We start from the raw sequence: 14,496 nt of genomic DNA, 5'->3' as shown, positions 1-14,496 counted from the left end.
CTAAAAAAGAGTTGCGCTGGCGCATCTAAAGAAAAGCTGCGCTGGCGCATCGAAAAAAGAGCTGCGCTGGAATCTGGAGTCTGGAACAGTCTGGAATGACCACGTGATTGAATGAACGTACATGAACGTATCTAAATAAAGCACGTTTATACCGGTTTATACACTATGTTGTTATTTTGAATGAAGCGTTATTTCTCGCAAACACAAAAATGCTAATTGAACCGAAACTAACAAATACCTCGCAAACTTTTGGTAAACCACCGGAGGAGCAAAATACTGTAAATATTAACATTGTTTTTTACTAATTTTACTAAATTTTCAAGTTTTTTGGACATGTCCATATCTAATAGAGGATTCATTTTAGTTACTACAGAATTTAGGTACACCGCATACAGACTCTTTTAATTATATGCTGGAAGATGGCCTCTCCGAAGGTGTTAGGGATAATCCGCTTGTTTATATTCACCTTCCGAACGAAGAAAAAGTGGCACTGTGGATCGACGATGTGACTGTTCATCAGCCTTCTGTTCCCGTTGGGACTATCGGAGTAAAGAATCATAGAATTTATCCTACAGAGTGCCGCCAGAGAGGATGTACTTACAAAGGAAAGATGACAGTTAAACTGGGCTGGTCTATTAATGGTAAAATTCAAGAAGCACTCGAAAGAGATTTAGGAGAGATTCCAATTATGGTTAAAGTATGCAATTATAAATTTAATCCTTCTTATACTAAATATACTCTAAAAATATATTGAAATATTTTAATGGACGATCAAAATTCCCGATAAAATCCTCTCCGATTTCAACTAGTTTTATTTTATGTTGTCAAGACCATTGTTCCAAATAACATTTCGCTTTAAAGTCATTAATATTCGCAAAAAACTTGAAAATATTTCAATGTATACTTTACACGAAACACCCTACGTATCTAATTTATATTGAATTATATAGTCGAACAGATGTCATTTAAATAAAATGAGTCCAAAGGAATTAGTTAGTCATGGAGAACACGAACAAGAATGGGGTGGATATTTTATAATTAAAGGACTAGAGAGACTCATAAGAATGCTTTTAATGACGAGAAGGAATTATCCTATAGCTATTAGAAGATCCGGATGGAAAGCTCGCGGAGTACAATTTAGCGATCTTGGTCTACTTCTAAGGAGTGTGCGCGATGATAATACTGCGACGGTATGTATGTTGTACGATGAAAGATTTCTCACTTTTTTTTCATGTTGATTTAATAGTATTATTAAAATATATGTTTTACAGAACAATACATTGCACTATGTAACCGATGGATCTGCAAAGTTAATGTTCACATACAGAAAAGTTTTATACTATGTACCTCTAGTCTTGATGCTAAAATGTTTAGTAGACGTTTCGGATATTTTCATTTATAACGCGTTAACAGCTGGTAGCGAGGATGATCTTTATTATAAAGGTTGTATTTTAAATATGCTCAGAGAAATACACAAGCAAGATCTACATAGCCATGATCAATGCAAGGCTTATATAGGAAGAATGTTTAGAATAAAGTTCTTCGAGTTACCTCAAGATGCTACCGATACGGATATCTGCGACTTCATAATTAAGTGAGCGTTAGAAATACATCGTGTGTGCATGCGCATTATTTTATATGGTTAATAGATGTTATTTTGCAGGCATTGTATAGCGATTCACCTTAATGATCCGTTGGATAAATTTTATTTACTTGTTTTCATGACGAAAAAGCTATTTGCTCTTGCAAACAATAAGTGTGCCGTTGAGGGAGCCGATGCTGTGATGATGCAAGAATGTTTACTCGGTGGTCACTTGTATCTGCAAGTTCTGAAAGAAAAACTATATACTTGGTTAACAGGTCTTAAAATGGGTATTTTGAAGCGTGCAAGAAGCGCTGGTAATAGGTACACTTTAAGCGTACGTAAGTATTTTAACAAAATTCTACTCTAATGGAAATTACATTTATCCAGAAAATCTTTCTATACAAATTGCTTTTTATTCAGAGGAAATGTTAAATATAATGAAACATACAAGCTCGCTTGAATCGCAAATGGAGAATTTCTTAGCGACTGGAAATATAAGATCGGCTACGGGTTTAGGTCTTATGCAAAGTAGCGGTCTTACAATTGTTGCTGAAAATATTAACAGAATGCGTTATATGAGTCATTTTCGTGCAATTCATAGAGGTTCTTTTTTCCAAGAGATGAGAACAACCGAAGCCAGACAATTATTGCCGGATGCATGGGGTAACTGTCTATTGTAATCAATAGACTGTGGATCTTTATGCATTTATGAAGAAATTCGTTGGGTGAAATATAAAACGGTAAAAGATTTCAAGAATGATGTAATGCTATTTCTGCTTCCCGCAATCAATGCAAAACATTTTTTATTTTGCATAAAGATCCGCAGCGTGGTAATCAAGAATGATCATGATCGTATTAATAACAGAGTTAATAATTATTTTTTTTCTTTTATGTAACTACAGGCTTTATTTGTCCCGTTCATACACCGGACGGTGCGCCCTGTGGACTTCTGAATCACTTAACGATGAATTGTATCATTACGAAACACCCAGATCTGAAATTAAAAGCGAATATTCCTATAGTATTAATGGATCTTGGGATGGTCCCCTTATCGATTGCCGACGATTGGAAGAGTTCGTATGTTGTAATGTTGGATGGGAAATTGATTGGAGTGATAAACGACAATATAGTTGCTAGAATAACAGATAAACTTAGATTGCTTAAAATAAATGGGAAAGAAGTAATTTTTCACCTTACCCGATCGACTAATCTATTGGTTTCGATTGATTCATTCATGCCATATGATTTTAGGTACCCTCTACAATGGAAATAGCTCTAGTACCAAAAAAGAATGTACCAGCTCAGTACCCAGGATTGTATTTGTTCACAAGTCCAGCACGTATGATGAGACCAGTCATGAATTTGATTGCTAAGAAGATTGAATATATAGGAACGTTTGAACAAATTTATTTAGATATCTGTGTCACACCCGAAGAAGCTTACGAAGGGGTAATATAAATATGTTGTATTTTTTTTTCGATCTAATATTTTATATTATTTGCCGGGTTCTGATTTATTTTATTCTTATCGCTAACAGTTGACGTCGCATCAAGAATTATCGAAAACAGCCTTCCTAAGTAATTTAGCAAGTCTTATTCCAATGCCAGATTGTAATCAGAGTCCAAGAAATATGTACCAGTGTCAAGTAAGGTGTTCTTTTTACAAGTATTCTCTGTTTTAATAGAATTATATTAGTAAATATCTAATCACATTCTCTTATATACATAGATGGGTAAACAAACAATGGGTACTCCATGTCATACATGGCAATTACAATCGGAAACTAAATTATATAGACTTCAAACACCTGGGACACCACTTTTCCGACCTGTACACCACGATAAAATTAATCTTGATGATTTTGCCATGGGTACTAATGCAATAGTAGCTGTTATTTCATACACAGTAAGTAGATAATAATTAAATTGCGGATGTTTATGCAATTTTCAATTTTTCTAGACGAATTTTAAGAAAGTGCAATAAAATAGAATCTTATTTCCAGTGTAGGGTAGGAACACACAGTTTGTACACACAGATCTGAAATAAATGAAAATCGTATTAAATTTTGTGAAATTTTATGTTCTAGCATTTTTTGAACATTTTTAGAAACCATAAATGCATAAAGATCCGCGGTCTAATAATATTAGTTATAGTATGGCAACAAATATATATTTCTGAACGCATCATGTACATTTGATAGGGCTACGATATGGAAGATGCGATGATTATTAATAAAGCTGCTTACGATAGAGGGTTTGCGCATGGAATAATTTATAAATCTGAGTTTGTCGACTTGGAAGATCAAAGAAGTTATTTTGCAAGAAATCCAGATAAACCTGAACTAGCAGAAAAATTAGATACCGACGGCCTTCCACTACCCGGCACTATTATTTCTGAAGGTGATGTTTATTATTGGTAAGTTGCTTTAATTTGCTCTAAAGTTTCTAGCAATTCGAAATAAATTCTAATAGGATTACTTTAAAAGTTACTACGATGCAGATAAGTCGACATACACTACTGGTAAATATCATGGGAAAGAAGATGCTCATGTCGATACTGTAAAACTGTGCGGTACATTACATAGTCACATTCCGCGCAGAGCTTGCATTACTTTTCGCATTTCAGTAAGCAAAACATCATTTTCGTCTATGTTGAACTGTTACACATTTTTCATCTTCGCTAATTATTCCGAAATTTTAGCGAAATCCAAGTGTTGGAGATAAATTCGCTTCCAGGGCAGGTCAGAAAGGAATTTGTTCACAAAAATGGCCAGCAGAGGATTTGCCATTTACAGAAACTGGGTTGATTCCTGATATCGTGTTCAATCCTCATGGTTTTCCAAGTCGTATGACAATAGGTGAAATCAAGTTTTTTTAAAAAATATTTACTATTAATTAATTACTATTATTCCGTAATTAATGTATCCGTATATCTATGATGATCGTATAGCTATGATGATCGAAGTAATGGCAGGAAAATCAGCAGCAGTACATGGACTAGTACACGATGCAACATCTTTCCGATTCAACGAGAGTGAAACAGCTGTTGAATATTTTGGAAAATTATTGGAACGTGGAGGTTACAATTATTATGGAACTGAAAGGATGTATTCCGGGATAGATGGGAGAGAAATGACCGCTGATATCTTTTTCGGAATTGTGCATTATCAACGATTGAGGCATATGGTTTCGGACAAGTGGCAAGTAAGTAAACTTTCAATTCCTCGTAGTTAGACAGCGGATTTGATGCATTTATGAGAAAAATGAGTAGGTGTAATTTAAAACATGAAAAACATTAGATGAGTTTAAAAATATTTTTATATCATTTTCAACCTATCGAACATATTAAGAGAGAAGATCAATTTCTAGGTCAGTCCTGTTTGTTGCGATTCAGGTGGAAAATCTTGATTTTGCATAAAAATCCGCTGTTTACTCATAGAATTCGAAGTCGACCTTAGTACGGATTATTTGTATTATTTTGTAGGTTCGAAGCACCGGTCCAATAGACGTTCTGACAAGGCAACCTATAAAAGGTAGACGAAGAGGTGGCGGTGTTCGATTTGGAGAAATGGAACGAGATTCGTTAATATCTCATGGTTGTTCGTTTTTGTTACAAGATCGTCTTTTTCATTGTTCAGATAAGACTACGGTACATTTTTTTTTTGGATCTTCATCAAGCAAGTTTTCTAGTTAATGAATTATTATTAATGATATTCTGATTACAGACTTTAGTTTGCCAAAAGTGTGGGACATTGTTAGGTCCAGTAATGGAAACTACTTTAAGCGCGTCAGGATTTGGCAATAAATCAAGATGTCGTCTTTGCGGCGATGATGAATCTGTAAGAGAAGTAGATATACCATACATCTTTCGTTATCTTGTAACGCAATTGACATCTTGTAATATCAACGTAAAACTGTCATTTGCAGAGAAATAAAATAAAATAAAGATTGCATGTACTACTTTTTCACTGCTTTACTAGTAATAATAATACTTTTATTTTTTTTTTAACATTCCGTTAAACATCTTAATTACAAATTCCATTACAATTTATACACACGACCAGATAGATGGTCGTTATTAAAACGATGTATTTGTACAGTCACTGATCTGCATATTTGAAAGCCGCCGAACCGGATAAATCCTATTGTATATGTCTCTGTGTATTCTGTCTATTCGGTGTATCTACTCTGCCGCCGGAATACAAAGGAATGTAACTTCTAGAATGGAATTTTTTACTTTAGTATTTGCTATATCGATTTTTATCGCACAATAAAAGTACATATGTTGTACGAGAGAAAATATAGAAGTATAAGATTAAATATACAGATTTTAAGCGAAACTCGCATATACAATGCCTACGCATTCGTTTAAGCTTTGGCTGGAACTTGTGCGCCTGGTTTCGCGCCTGGTGGACCTGACGCTCCTGTTTGTTCTTTTTCCAATTGCTTTCCTAAGTATTCCCTATAAATTAGATGATCAAACAATTAAGAATTATTATTCTTCTACTCGATAAGAGAATAACTTCAGTTCAAATATAACTTTACCAATTGTGCACCATGAGCTTCTGTACCGCGAGAAGAGCTTCGTATCTCACATTAGGATCTTCGTGTCCAAGAAGTTGCATCACTCGTTGTTTCCCTCCAAGTTGTTCGATTATACTACAAGCATTACAGAAAAAAATGTTCACACATAGAAACATTTTATAAACGACTGAACGCGTGTAAAAATATGAAAACGTACTGTTTGCCACGAGGATAGTGTCTTACGTATTCTCCGATATCAAAACTGGCTACGCTAAGAACCAGAGGATCTTTACTGCCTTCTAATAAGTGAATTAAAATACGCAACAACTCGTAATTCTTCTCGTTAAGCCGGCTAGCGTTCTCTCGCCAGAATTTGCCAGATTTATGAACAGGAGACCATTCGAGGCGGCCAGATTTTACTTCGGTCGAGTACTCGTCGAAGGAACTCAAATCCTGTACAGACGCTTGTAATTTATCGTTCAAGAATTCAATATCACCAGTGATATCTTCGTCATCGAATTTACGTTGTCCAAGAATCGACAGTTGCTTCAATACTTTGCACTGTACCATTGCGATGCAATGTTCTTTGGCAACTTGTCCGTCTTCTACTTTCTCGATAAGATTCTGTGCAACGTCAATAATGAATAAGTACAAGTATAACAAGTAGACTGTGGATCTTTATGCAAAATAAAAAATGTTCGCATTGATTACAGTACACAAGGAGCCTGAATCGATGCCCTTGAATATTTTTAACATGTCCACTGCTTTGTAATTGTACATGCCCATTTTTCTCATAAATGCATAAAATCCACAGTCTAATAATGAGTCAAATAAATGGTGAAACTTACCCTAAACACCGCTAAAATAATACGTGTTACTTTCTCCTTCACAGAATCGCTTAATATATCAGCCAAGATAGGTATAACGTTGAATCTGAAAGGTAAGCGTCATCGTTGTACCATAAATGCAATGATTTTCTATAAATTTTATTCAAAGTTCTATAGCGCATAGCGTATACATACTTGTTCATCTTCTCTGCGAGCAATGGATTAAAAGTAAGTACCCACAGGCAAAATATAAGTTGATATTGTACTTGGAAGTTTACTCTGCCTGTCAAAACGCTAAGCAACGTGGAAATTCCATCTACAGATACGAACGCAAAACGATACTCATCTATACGAAGCATCATTTGCAGGCACCTTGCCACAGATTGAATGTATTCATTATTCTAAATAAAAAAAAACAAAAACATGTGTATTATCTTGAGTTATTATATGGATTTATAGAATCGAACAAAATGTAAAAATCATGTGTGTGCGCAAACAAAGTGAAATATAAATTATTATAAAACTATTATTGATTTTCTGTGGGCGGTAAACGATCATATTCCTCTTTCTAAAATGTCCAGCGACTAATTAATATCTGCAAGAAATTATATTTATTCGAAATAACAATAATTGCATATATGTGTCTACTTCTGAAAACCTTTTCATATCAGACAATTGCATAAGTTCGTGACCAATTTGAAAATAAAATTCAATGGTTAAATTTTAACACGATTCTTTTTTCTACAATTATGTAGAAAAGAATGGTGGACTAAATATATAATATTCTTATCTACACTCTGCTCTGTGCAGTATAGTTTGCGGTATCTGTGAAAATCTAATAGAATATTTACATGATAATATTAATAATCGGTTATTATAAGACCAACCGGATTCATTTGTTCATGTAGCTCATATGCCTCATTGTCCACAGTATTCGGTTGTTTTACTCCCACATGCAAGTCTGTCTCTTCAAGAGCCTCCAACTAAAACCCATGTGACTTATACATGCATACAAATCTTTACTGAAATTAGAAACTTTTTCTACCTATATTTTTTGGCCTTACACCGAAGCAACACGAATCTGCTGCATAGTCAGTCGCGTTATACCTAACTTTCTGTGTAATGGTTAGTTGTATTAGTTTATCATTTCATATGTGCGTGCACGCACAGACATGTTATGTGATAATTACAAATGTATAAAATGGATATACCGAATCCATTCGAATAACATGTACAAGCGGATGCGAAATGATTCCTTATGGAAAATCGAGACAAAGATCTGATTGAAAATCTGCTGTGTGTATAATGCATATTTTGTCTTTATAAACAATATTTATATTATTTTCTTTTTTACAATTTTTGCTTATCTCGAATTATAGATGATGCTTCTATAGATAGTTGGGGGAAATGGAAAAAATGTTCTACAATGAAAACCCATCACCTGTATTGTGCACACACATTCTATCAAAATAAAAGCTAAGCAACAGATAAGAAGCGTATAACATAGAATCCCTTTTCTGACAAATTCATTTCTTTTTCTTAAATGATATAGCTTAAAATACATTAATATAAGAACATAAGTAATATATCTGAATAGATGTTTAGAACTTACGCTGAGTTTCAGTTGATCCTTTAGCCATGTCAAATAGAACTGAAGATCTGTCTTTTCCATGAAATCATGACTCCAACAAGCAAGTTTCGCGATAATACGAGAAGTCATGTTCATGATAAATCCATCCTGTCTGTTCAGTAAGTTCAGGAAAGGTCCCCATATAGATTCTCGCTTCCGATTCGAATGTTCTTTGAAAATTTCTACACGACTACGATCTTCCTAATTGTAAAGGTATAATTCTTTCAAACTATTCCATTAAAACAAATGATATATATATTCTATTACGTTAAATAAAGTGATAAACCTGAAGCATATCGTCGATCATTATAAGAATGTACTGGATAGTTTGATCTTTTGAAACGTGACCAAGTAAGTTTAGAAAAGTTTTAGCAGCTTGATGTGGATTTTCTTTTAGTTTTGTCTCCCTGACGCTAGCGTCGCTTGTATCAAACGCAACTATAAAATCATAATCTTCTTTCGATATCATTTGAGATCTATAAAATATGAAATATAGCTATATACGTATGTATATGTGTGTTTACAGAGGAAAGCTTACGTTATAATTTAAAATCACAAAACTGTCACGATAGATTTCAAAAGTATTAAGTGTAGCCGCTATTATATTAAAATCAATACTCGATGGTACTTACTGGAAATATGATTGCCAAGTGATTCTTTGATTTCTAATGTCAGCAGCCTGTTGTTGAAGAATACTTGTGGCTGCTAACATATCTAAAATATTGACAAATATCATTGTTGTAATAGATAAATAAAAAATAATTAAGGAAATATGGGCGTTTTACAAATAACAAATACATTAGATGTTTATGGGAGGGGCTAATATCAAATTGAAATTGAACTGTCTTACAATAATTACCAATTTTCTCGTCCTGTAGGACGGGTATCATCTCTTTAATATTCGCACGGTCAACCATTTTCGTTGTCTATCTCTAAATACTTCGCACTTCAATAAACCTTTGTCAGAAAACTTCTGCGCCTACAGAACTGCACCACCCTCAGCTGTTAGATCACAAGACCAATGTATTACCAACTCCTCTAAAACGATTAACTCAAAGTTACTAACAAACTCTCGAGCTCCAGCTCTCGCGACTGCTCTCGACACTTGCGCCTGCGCAATTTCTTTTTTAGATGCGCCTGCGCATTTTTTTTTTTAGATGCGCCTACGCAGTTTTATTTTAGATGCGCCTGCGCCGTTTTTTTTAGATGCGCCTCACCCAGCCGAAAATTTGCTCAAATAAGGACAAAAAACGAAACCCCGCAAACCCATATCTCGACTGGTTTCGACCAAAATCTAGTTAGATTCTAGTACTTTGCATAATTCCCTATAGTTCCTTCAGTCGGGTTGGTCGGGTTTCTTCCCCCATGCGCCAATCTTCCCGCTTCATACGGACTGGACCTGAATCAGTGGGGCAGTGTCGCCAGATGAGGGGAGTCACGGTGAAATGATGTACCCCCTCTCTGATGACCAGGGTAATATATATATATGTGACACGTTGCGCGTGCGCGACGGGGACTTAGTGGGGCGAATGGGAAGACACGTTGCGCGTGCGCGATGGGGACGCAACAATGACATGACATTTCGCAGGTTTTAGGTTATTGCCGCTTAAAATTCACCCATTTACTTATTTCACATACTATGTAATTATTGATCCCTTTATCTCTATGTTGTAAGTTGTATTTCTTTAAAATGTAACGTTACAAATAAAACGTAATTTGTCAATTTATCGTGTAGAAGAAAAATGAGTGAATTTATTATCCCAGTCTCTTTTGTGCAACTATTTTAGAAGAGCGTATGAGAGTTAACAGTGTTAAAATATATTATGATTTATTGATTTTATTGAAATGTAACTCAGTACTACATACATACAGATTTCAAGATTTTTTCAATGTACATATAGTAAGCATTCATACTTCGCTTCACGACTGAAACTCCCACATGTTACAATTAATTTTATCTATAATAAAGAATATTTACAGTCTCTATTTAGAACGACCCACATGATTCATATGTAAATACATAATAGGTACGATACGATACGCGGCAATAACCTAAAACCTGCGAAATGTCAGTCGTTGTTGCATCTCCATCGCGCACGCGCAACGTATCACATATTACTCTGGTCATCAGAGAGGGGGTACCTTGTATTCCCCTCGAGTGACGGTTCGGTCACTTTCTGGCGACACTGCAGTGGGGTAAAGACTTATCAGTGGGCAATCAGTGGGTAAAGAATAAAGCAAGAATATAAAGACACGAGACACTGCCACTGATACACTGACTGATATATATACTAATCAGTGCACTGATACAGGACCTAATACCTAATCTTCTTAGTTGATCACAGAGGAATACCGGAATCTTCGATTTTACTATTTAGTAACCGTTAGTGCAATGTGCAATTTTGGAAAATTAATCGGGGATTATATATTGTATGAAATTTTGGCACTAATATGGCTACTTTATCTGTGGAATATTTATTTAAATTTTCGGCAGGTAAGTTGTCTTTAACCTAAATTTTCTATCAATTCTATTATTATTAGATAATAGGTGTATTTTGTTTACTTATTTTATATTAATTAGATATAATTATTAGGTATATAGGTTATCTCATTAACCTACATTTTCTATTGATTGTGTTATTATTAATTTATAGCATTATACATGTACCATGTCTTTGAATTATATCTATAAAATTTGCTATTTAGTTTAAAAAAATCTAGTACTGTTTGAAAATATCTTATTTTACAACTTGTTTAACACGTTCGCGACTGGCACTGCAATGCATTCTCTTGTAAAATATGAAATATGAAAGAAAATATTATCACAGGGAAATGATAAGTTCTTAGAATATCGTGCAGCGTGTTAGAATTATGAATAACAGCATGCACAAGATTCATTTGATTTTCACACATATGTGATATGTACAGATCGCTAATGTGTCAATTGATTCACAAAATTTTTATACTGTATTTACAAAAAGGTACATATCGTGTAATATAATACTATGTAATGTAATGTAAATGTATCTTATATAATATCATGAATTTATTAATATATTAACTCTTTTTTTCTTTTAGCGAAATTTGATGAAGAAGTTGGTTGGACTGCCTATGTCCGTTGAGAGCTTTATGTCGAAAGATGTATATGATAAAGCTCGATTCTATTATTTGGATAGATTAAATTTCAGTGATTTTAATAATACCTATATGAATCTTTTTACAACGGTATGTACATTTATATAATATACATATACAGCGAGTGTAAAAAGTATTCGTACGCCCTTTAAAATAGGATAACTATTTTATAATTGTACCAAACGACCTGATTTTTTATATCAATTAGAAGCATTGGTTTACGAAATGACATGCAAAAAAGATTTTCCAAAATTTATAATTTACAAGGTTACATGCAAAAATAAAAAACGCATTTGTTTAAAACTTTTTTATTCAGCCCTTTACTGAAAATTTAAAATATGCTTTAATATCAAAAGCTTTGATATTATAGTATGCAATGAAAAAAAACTTAATAATGGTACATGAATTTCTACGTTTGTAGGCATTTCTGTTACTTTCTGGATATTATTACTTTTGGGAGTGGAGCGTCGATGTAGGAAAATATGTTGGTCTCACTCGTGAGAATGACATTCTAATAAGCGGTATCTGTATGTTTCTCACGTATGTCGGCGGTACCATTATTTCTTTACCGTTGGTGGTGTATGAAAAGTTTGTTATAGAACACAAACATGGGTTTAACAAAGAGGTATTGAAATTTCACATTTTTCTGCGAAACAAACAAAATTTAAATTATAAATTGTTTGTCATTCATTTTTTATTTTCTATTGCATATATTACTTTCAGACACCGCTGTTTTTTATCAAAGATCAACTTCTGAAGTTTCTCGTGCTGCAAATTATTTCCATCCCTCTGTTGTGCGCAGTAATATGGATTATACAAAATGGAGGCGATTATTTCTTCGTTTATCTTTGGGTCTTCTCGATCATTGTGATTTTGTTCATGATGATTATTTATCCAGAAGTTATTGCACCGATTTTTGATAAATATACACCCCTCCCCGATGGAGAATTGAGAACGAAGATCGAGGAACTGGCAGCCTCAATCGATTATCCACTTTATAAGTTGTTTATCGTTGAAGGATCTAAAAGATCTTCGCACAGCAACGCATACTTATACGGCTTTCATAAACATAAGAGAATTGTGCTATTCGATACTTTAGTAAAAGAATACTATAAACCAGCAGAAGGTGAAACGGAAGAAAAAGGATGCGACACGGATGAAGTATTAGCAGTATTAGCTCATGAATTAGGACATTGGAAATATAATCATACGCTAAAAGGATTTTTACTTACCCAGGTAAGCTTTCTACCTACCTAATCTTTTTATTTTGTTACCGTATACTGTATACTGTATTTCTGAATTTTACAGGTGACCTTCCTGATTAAATTTCTTGTGTACGCTAAACTTTTAGACTACACACCGATGTATATTGCTTTTGGTTTTTCGGACTCGCAACCTACATTCATAGGAATCATAATTATCACTATGTATATTTTAATACCATTCACAACAGTAAGTTTCAAGTTTTTTCTTTATGAGAAAAACTTTGCTTAGAATGTTTTATCCTACAGCGCTTAAGCTATATTTAATAATGTTTCTGTTCCAGTTAATAGACTTTGTAGCAGGGGTAATAGGAAGAAAATTTGAATTTGAAGCAGACAATTTTGCAAAAACTTTGGGATATGGAGATATGTTAAAAAGATCTCTAATTAAATTGCAAAAAGACAATCTTGGTTACCCTCTTTTCGACAAATTATATTCTTGTTGGTTGCATAGCCATCCTCCATTACTGGAAAGACTGGAAGCTATCGATAAAGATGATTAATTTTATAACTAATCAAAAAGTTAATGTTACTTATCTTGTAAGAATGATCACAACATATTGTGTAATTACAGTTTAAAAAAAGTAAAATCGGTATCGATGTCATTCGATTCGTTCAGTAATATTTCAGTTTTCAAAGAATACAAATTTATTTCTTAAATATGCTTTAACTAAATACACAAATATTATAATGTACAATACTTATACAATAGAAGAAATTTCGATTACCATCTGTGAATGGAAATCGTAAAGATTCTAAAGAATAATGATACATTATGTACAATTACATTGCTACATAACTAAAGTATGGTACATCTAATATGGAATATTCAAATTGTTACTTACTCATACTCGTATGTAATAATATGTAAAAACATGCAACACGTTGTGTTCAAACGGGATTGCCGATTTCGATTATTGCACGACCGTGATAACTTGCGTTAAATATTATAGTTTTCATATATTTATTTAAACTAACTATATAAATATTATCTTAAACTATACGAGCGAAGTTACTGTTTGTTAAACTTGTACTGCGAGATGTGCTCTGATCTTCGTGTGCGAATGTGTATTGAATGTCTCGATGTTGCATCTGCGATTGTCGCTCATAAATATAATTTTTGTAAAAGTGGGCGGTAGTGTCACTGTCCAATGATCTCGTGTGCCACTCAGGAGGCAGTGTCCTTGGCAGTATGACTACTACTCACTACGAATGCATGAGGGGGCGAAGATTTCTACAAACAAGCGTAGTGTAGAGCAATTCTGCAATTCTGATAATTTGACTAAAAAGTATTTCTAACAAAAGCTAATTAGTTTTCAATCAGCAATTTTCTTTCCTCACTCTCGAAGTCCTCGCGCGTAACTGTAATTTCTCGCGGAAATGAATAGTTTCCAAGATATGTATTAGCGAGAAACTACTGCTACAGTAAAGTCACGATCTAGCTCCCTGAGGATGTCCACGACACTGTTCCTTCGCCTACCCCTTCCACTGGGGGGTATCCCCGCGAGGGATTATTATATATATAATATTTTGC

The 14,496-nt window shown here is 33.9% G+C and overlaps 3 protein-coding genes across 7 annotated transcripts; 2 read left to right on the top strand and 1 right to left on the bottom strand.

Annotated features, from left to right (window-relative positions):
* Nucleotides 1-71: 71 nt before the first annotated feature.
* On the top strand, nucleotides 72-5,573 carry Rpi135 (RNA polymerase I subunit Rpl135). Its single transcript, XM_076424728.1, has 16 exons — nucleotides 72-278; nucleotides 365-697; nucleotides 951-1,190; nucleotides 1,272-1,594; nucleotides 1,664-1,923; nucleotides 2,006-2,248; nucleotides 2,488-2,765; nucleotides 2,837-3,034; nucleotides 3,123-3,230; nucleotides 3,314-3,490; nucleotides 3,786-4,000; nucleotides 4,071-4,209; nucleotides 4,286-4,442; nucleotides 4,535-4,788; nucleotides 5,069-5,233; nucleotides 5,310-5,573. Exons 1-16 carry the CDS (start codon nucleotides 210-212, stop codon nucleotides 5,517-5,519), a joined length of 3,369 nt encoding a protein of 1,122 aa, XP_076280843.1. The 5' UTR covers nucleotides 72-209; the 3' UTR covers nucleotides 5,520-5,573.
* On the bottom strand, nucleotides 5,543-10,598 carry Vhasfd (V-type proton ATPase subunit VhaSFD). Of its 5 annotated transcripts, none has more exons than XM_076424757.1 (11): nucleotides 9,878-10,598; nucleotides 9,416-9,567; nucleotides 9,198-9,279; nucleotides 8,852-9,041; nucleotides 8,548-8,766; nucleotides 7,823-7,918; nucleotides 7,131-7,336; nucleotides 6,957-7,041; nucleotides 6,326-6,732; nucleotides 6,130-6,243; nucleotides 5,543-6,046 (listed from the first exon to the last, which is right to left on the bottom strand). In XM_076424757.1, the coding sequence occupies exons 2-11, from the start codon at nucleotides 9,480-9,482 to the stop codon at nucleotides 5,953-5,955; spliced, it is 1,560 nt and encodes a 519-aa protein (XP_076280872.1). In that variant the 5' UTR covers nucleotides 9,483-9,567; nucleotides 9,878-10,598; the 3' UTR covers nucleotides 5,543-5,952. The 5 variants fall into 5 exon arrangements, with proteins under 5 accessions (XP_076280872.1, XP_076280873.1, XP_076280874.1 ...); XM_076424758.1 differs by lacking the exon at nucleotides 9,878-10,598 and having other exon boundaries at nucleotides 5,543-5,802; nucleotides 5,945-6,046; nucleotides 9,416-9,699; XM_076424759.1 differs by lacking the exon at nucleotides 9,878-10,598 and having other exon boundaries at nucleotides 9,425-9,696.
* On the top strand, nucleotides 10,198-14,266 carry LOC143209309 (CAAX prenyl protease 1 homolog). The gene is made up of 6 exons (XM_076424773.1): nucleotides 10,198-11,059; nucleotides 11,644-11,790; nucleotides 12,122-12,325; nucleotides 12,424-12,936; nucleotides 13,009-13,152; nucleotides 13,247-14,266. Exons 1-6 carry the CDS (start codon nucleotides 10,958-10,960, stop codon nucleotides 13,463-13,465), a joined length of 1,329 nt encoding a protein of 442 aa, XP_076280888.1. The 5' UTR covers nucleotides 10,198-10,957; the 3' UTR covers nucleotides 13,466-14,266.
* The last annotated feature ends 230 nt before the right edge of the window (nucleotides 14,267-14,496 follow it).

Source organism: Lasioglossum baleicum, chromosome 6, assembly GCF_051020765.1.
Source record: "Lasioglossum baleicum chromosome 6, iyLasBale1, whole genome shotgun sequence".
Taxonomy (NCBI): domain Eukaryota; kingdom Metazoa; phylum Arthropoda; class Insecta; order Hymenoptera; family Halictidae; genus Lasioglossum; species Lasioglossum baleicum.
This window is presented reverse-complemented; position numbering and strand designations above follow the sequence as displayed.

What these genes read in the sequence shown, in the direction of transcription:
- Vhasfd (XM_076424757.1), bottom strand. Translation starts at nt 9,482, where the DNA reads ATGGTTGACCGTGCGAATATTAAAGAGATGATACCCGTCCTACAGGAC. An exon ending in TGATCGACGATATGCTTCAG is followed by an intron (nt 8,767 to 8,851) that starts GTTTATCACTTT and finishes CTTTACAATTAG; the next exon opens with GAAGATCGTAGTCGTGTAGA. An exon ending in AAGCTCATGGTGCACAATTG is followed by an intron (nt 6,047 to 6,129) that starts GTAAAGTTATAT and finishes TCTAATTTATAG; the next exon opens with GGAATACTTAGGAAAGCAAT.
- LOC143209309 (XM_076424773.1), top strand. Translation starts at nt 10,958, where the DNA reads ATGTGCAATTTTGGAAAATTAATCGGGGATTATATATTGTATGAAATT. An exon ending in ATATGAATCTTTTTACAACG is followed by an intron (nt 11,791 to 12,121) that starts GTATGTACATTT and finishes CTACGTTTGTAG; the next exon opens with GCATTTCTGTTACTTTCTGG. An exon ending in AAGGATTTTTACTTACCCAG is followed by an intron (nt 12,937 to 13,008) that starts GTAAGCTTTCTA and finishes TGAATTTTACAG; the next exon opens with GTGACCTTCCTGATTAAATT.
- Rpi135 (XM_076424728.1), top strand. Translation starts at nt 210, where the DNA reads ATGCTAATTGAACCGAAACTAACAAATACCTCGCAAACTTTTGGTAAA. An exon ending in ATTATTGCCGGATGCATGGG is followed by an intron (nt 2,249 to 2,487) that starts GTAACTGTCTAT and finishes ATGTAACTACAG; the next exon opens with GCTTTATTTGTCCCGTTCAT. An exon ending in CCGAAGAAGCTTACGAAGGG is followed by an intron (nt 3,035 to 3,122) that starts GTAATATAAATA and finishes TATCGCTAACAG; the next exon opens with TTGACGTCGCATCAAGAATT.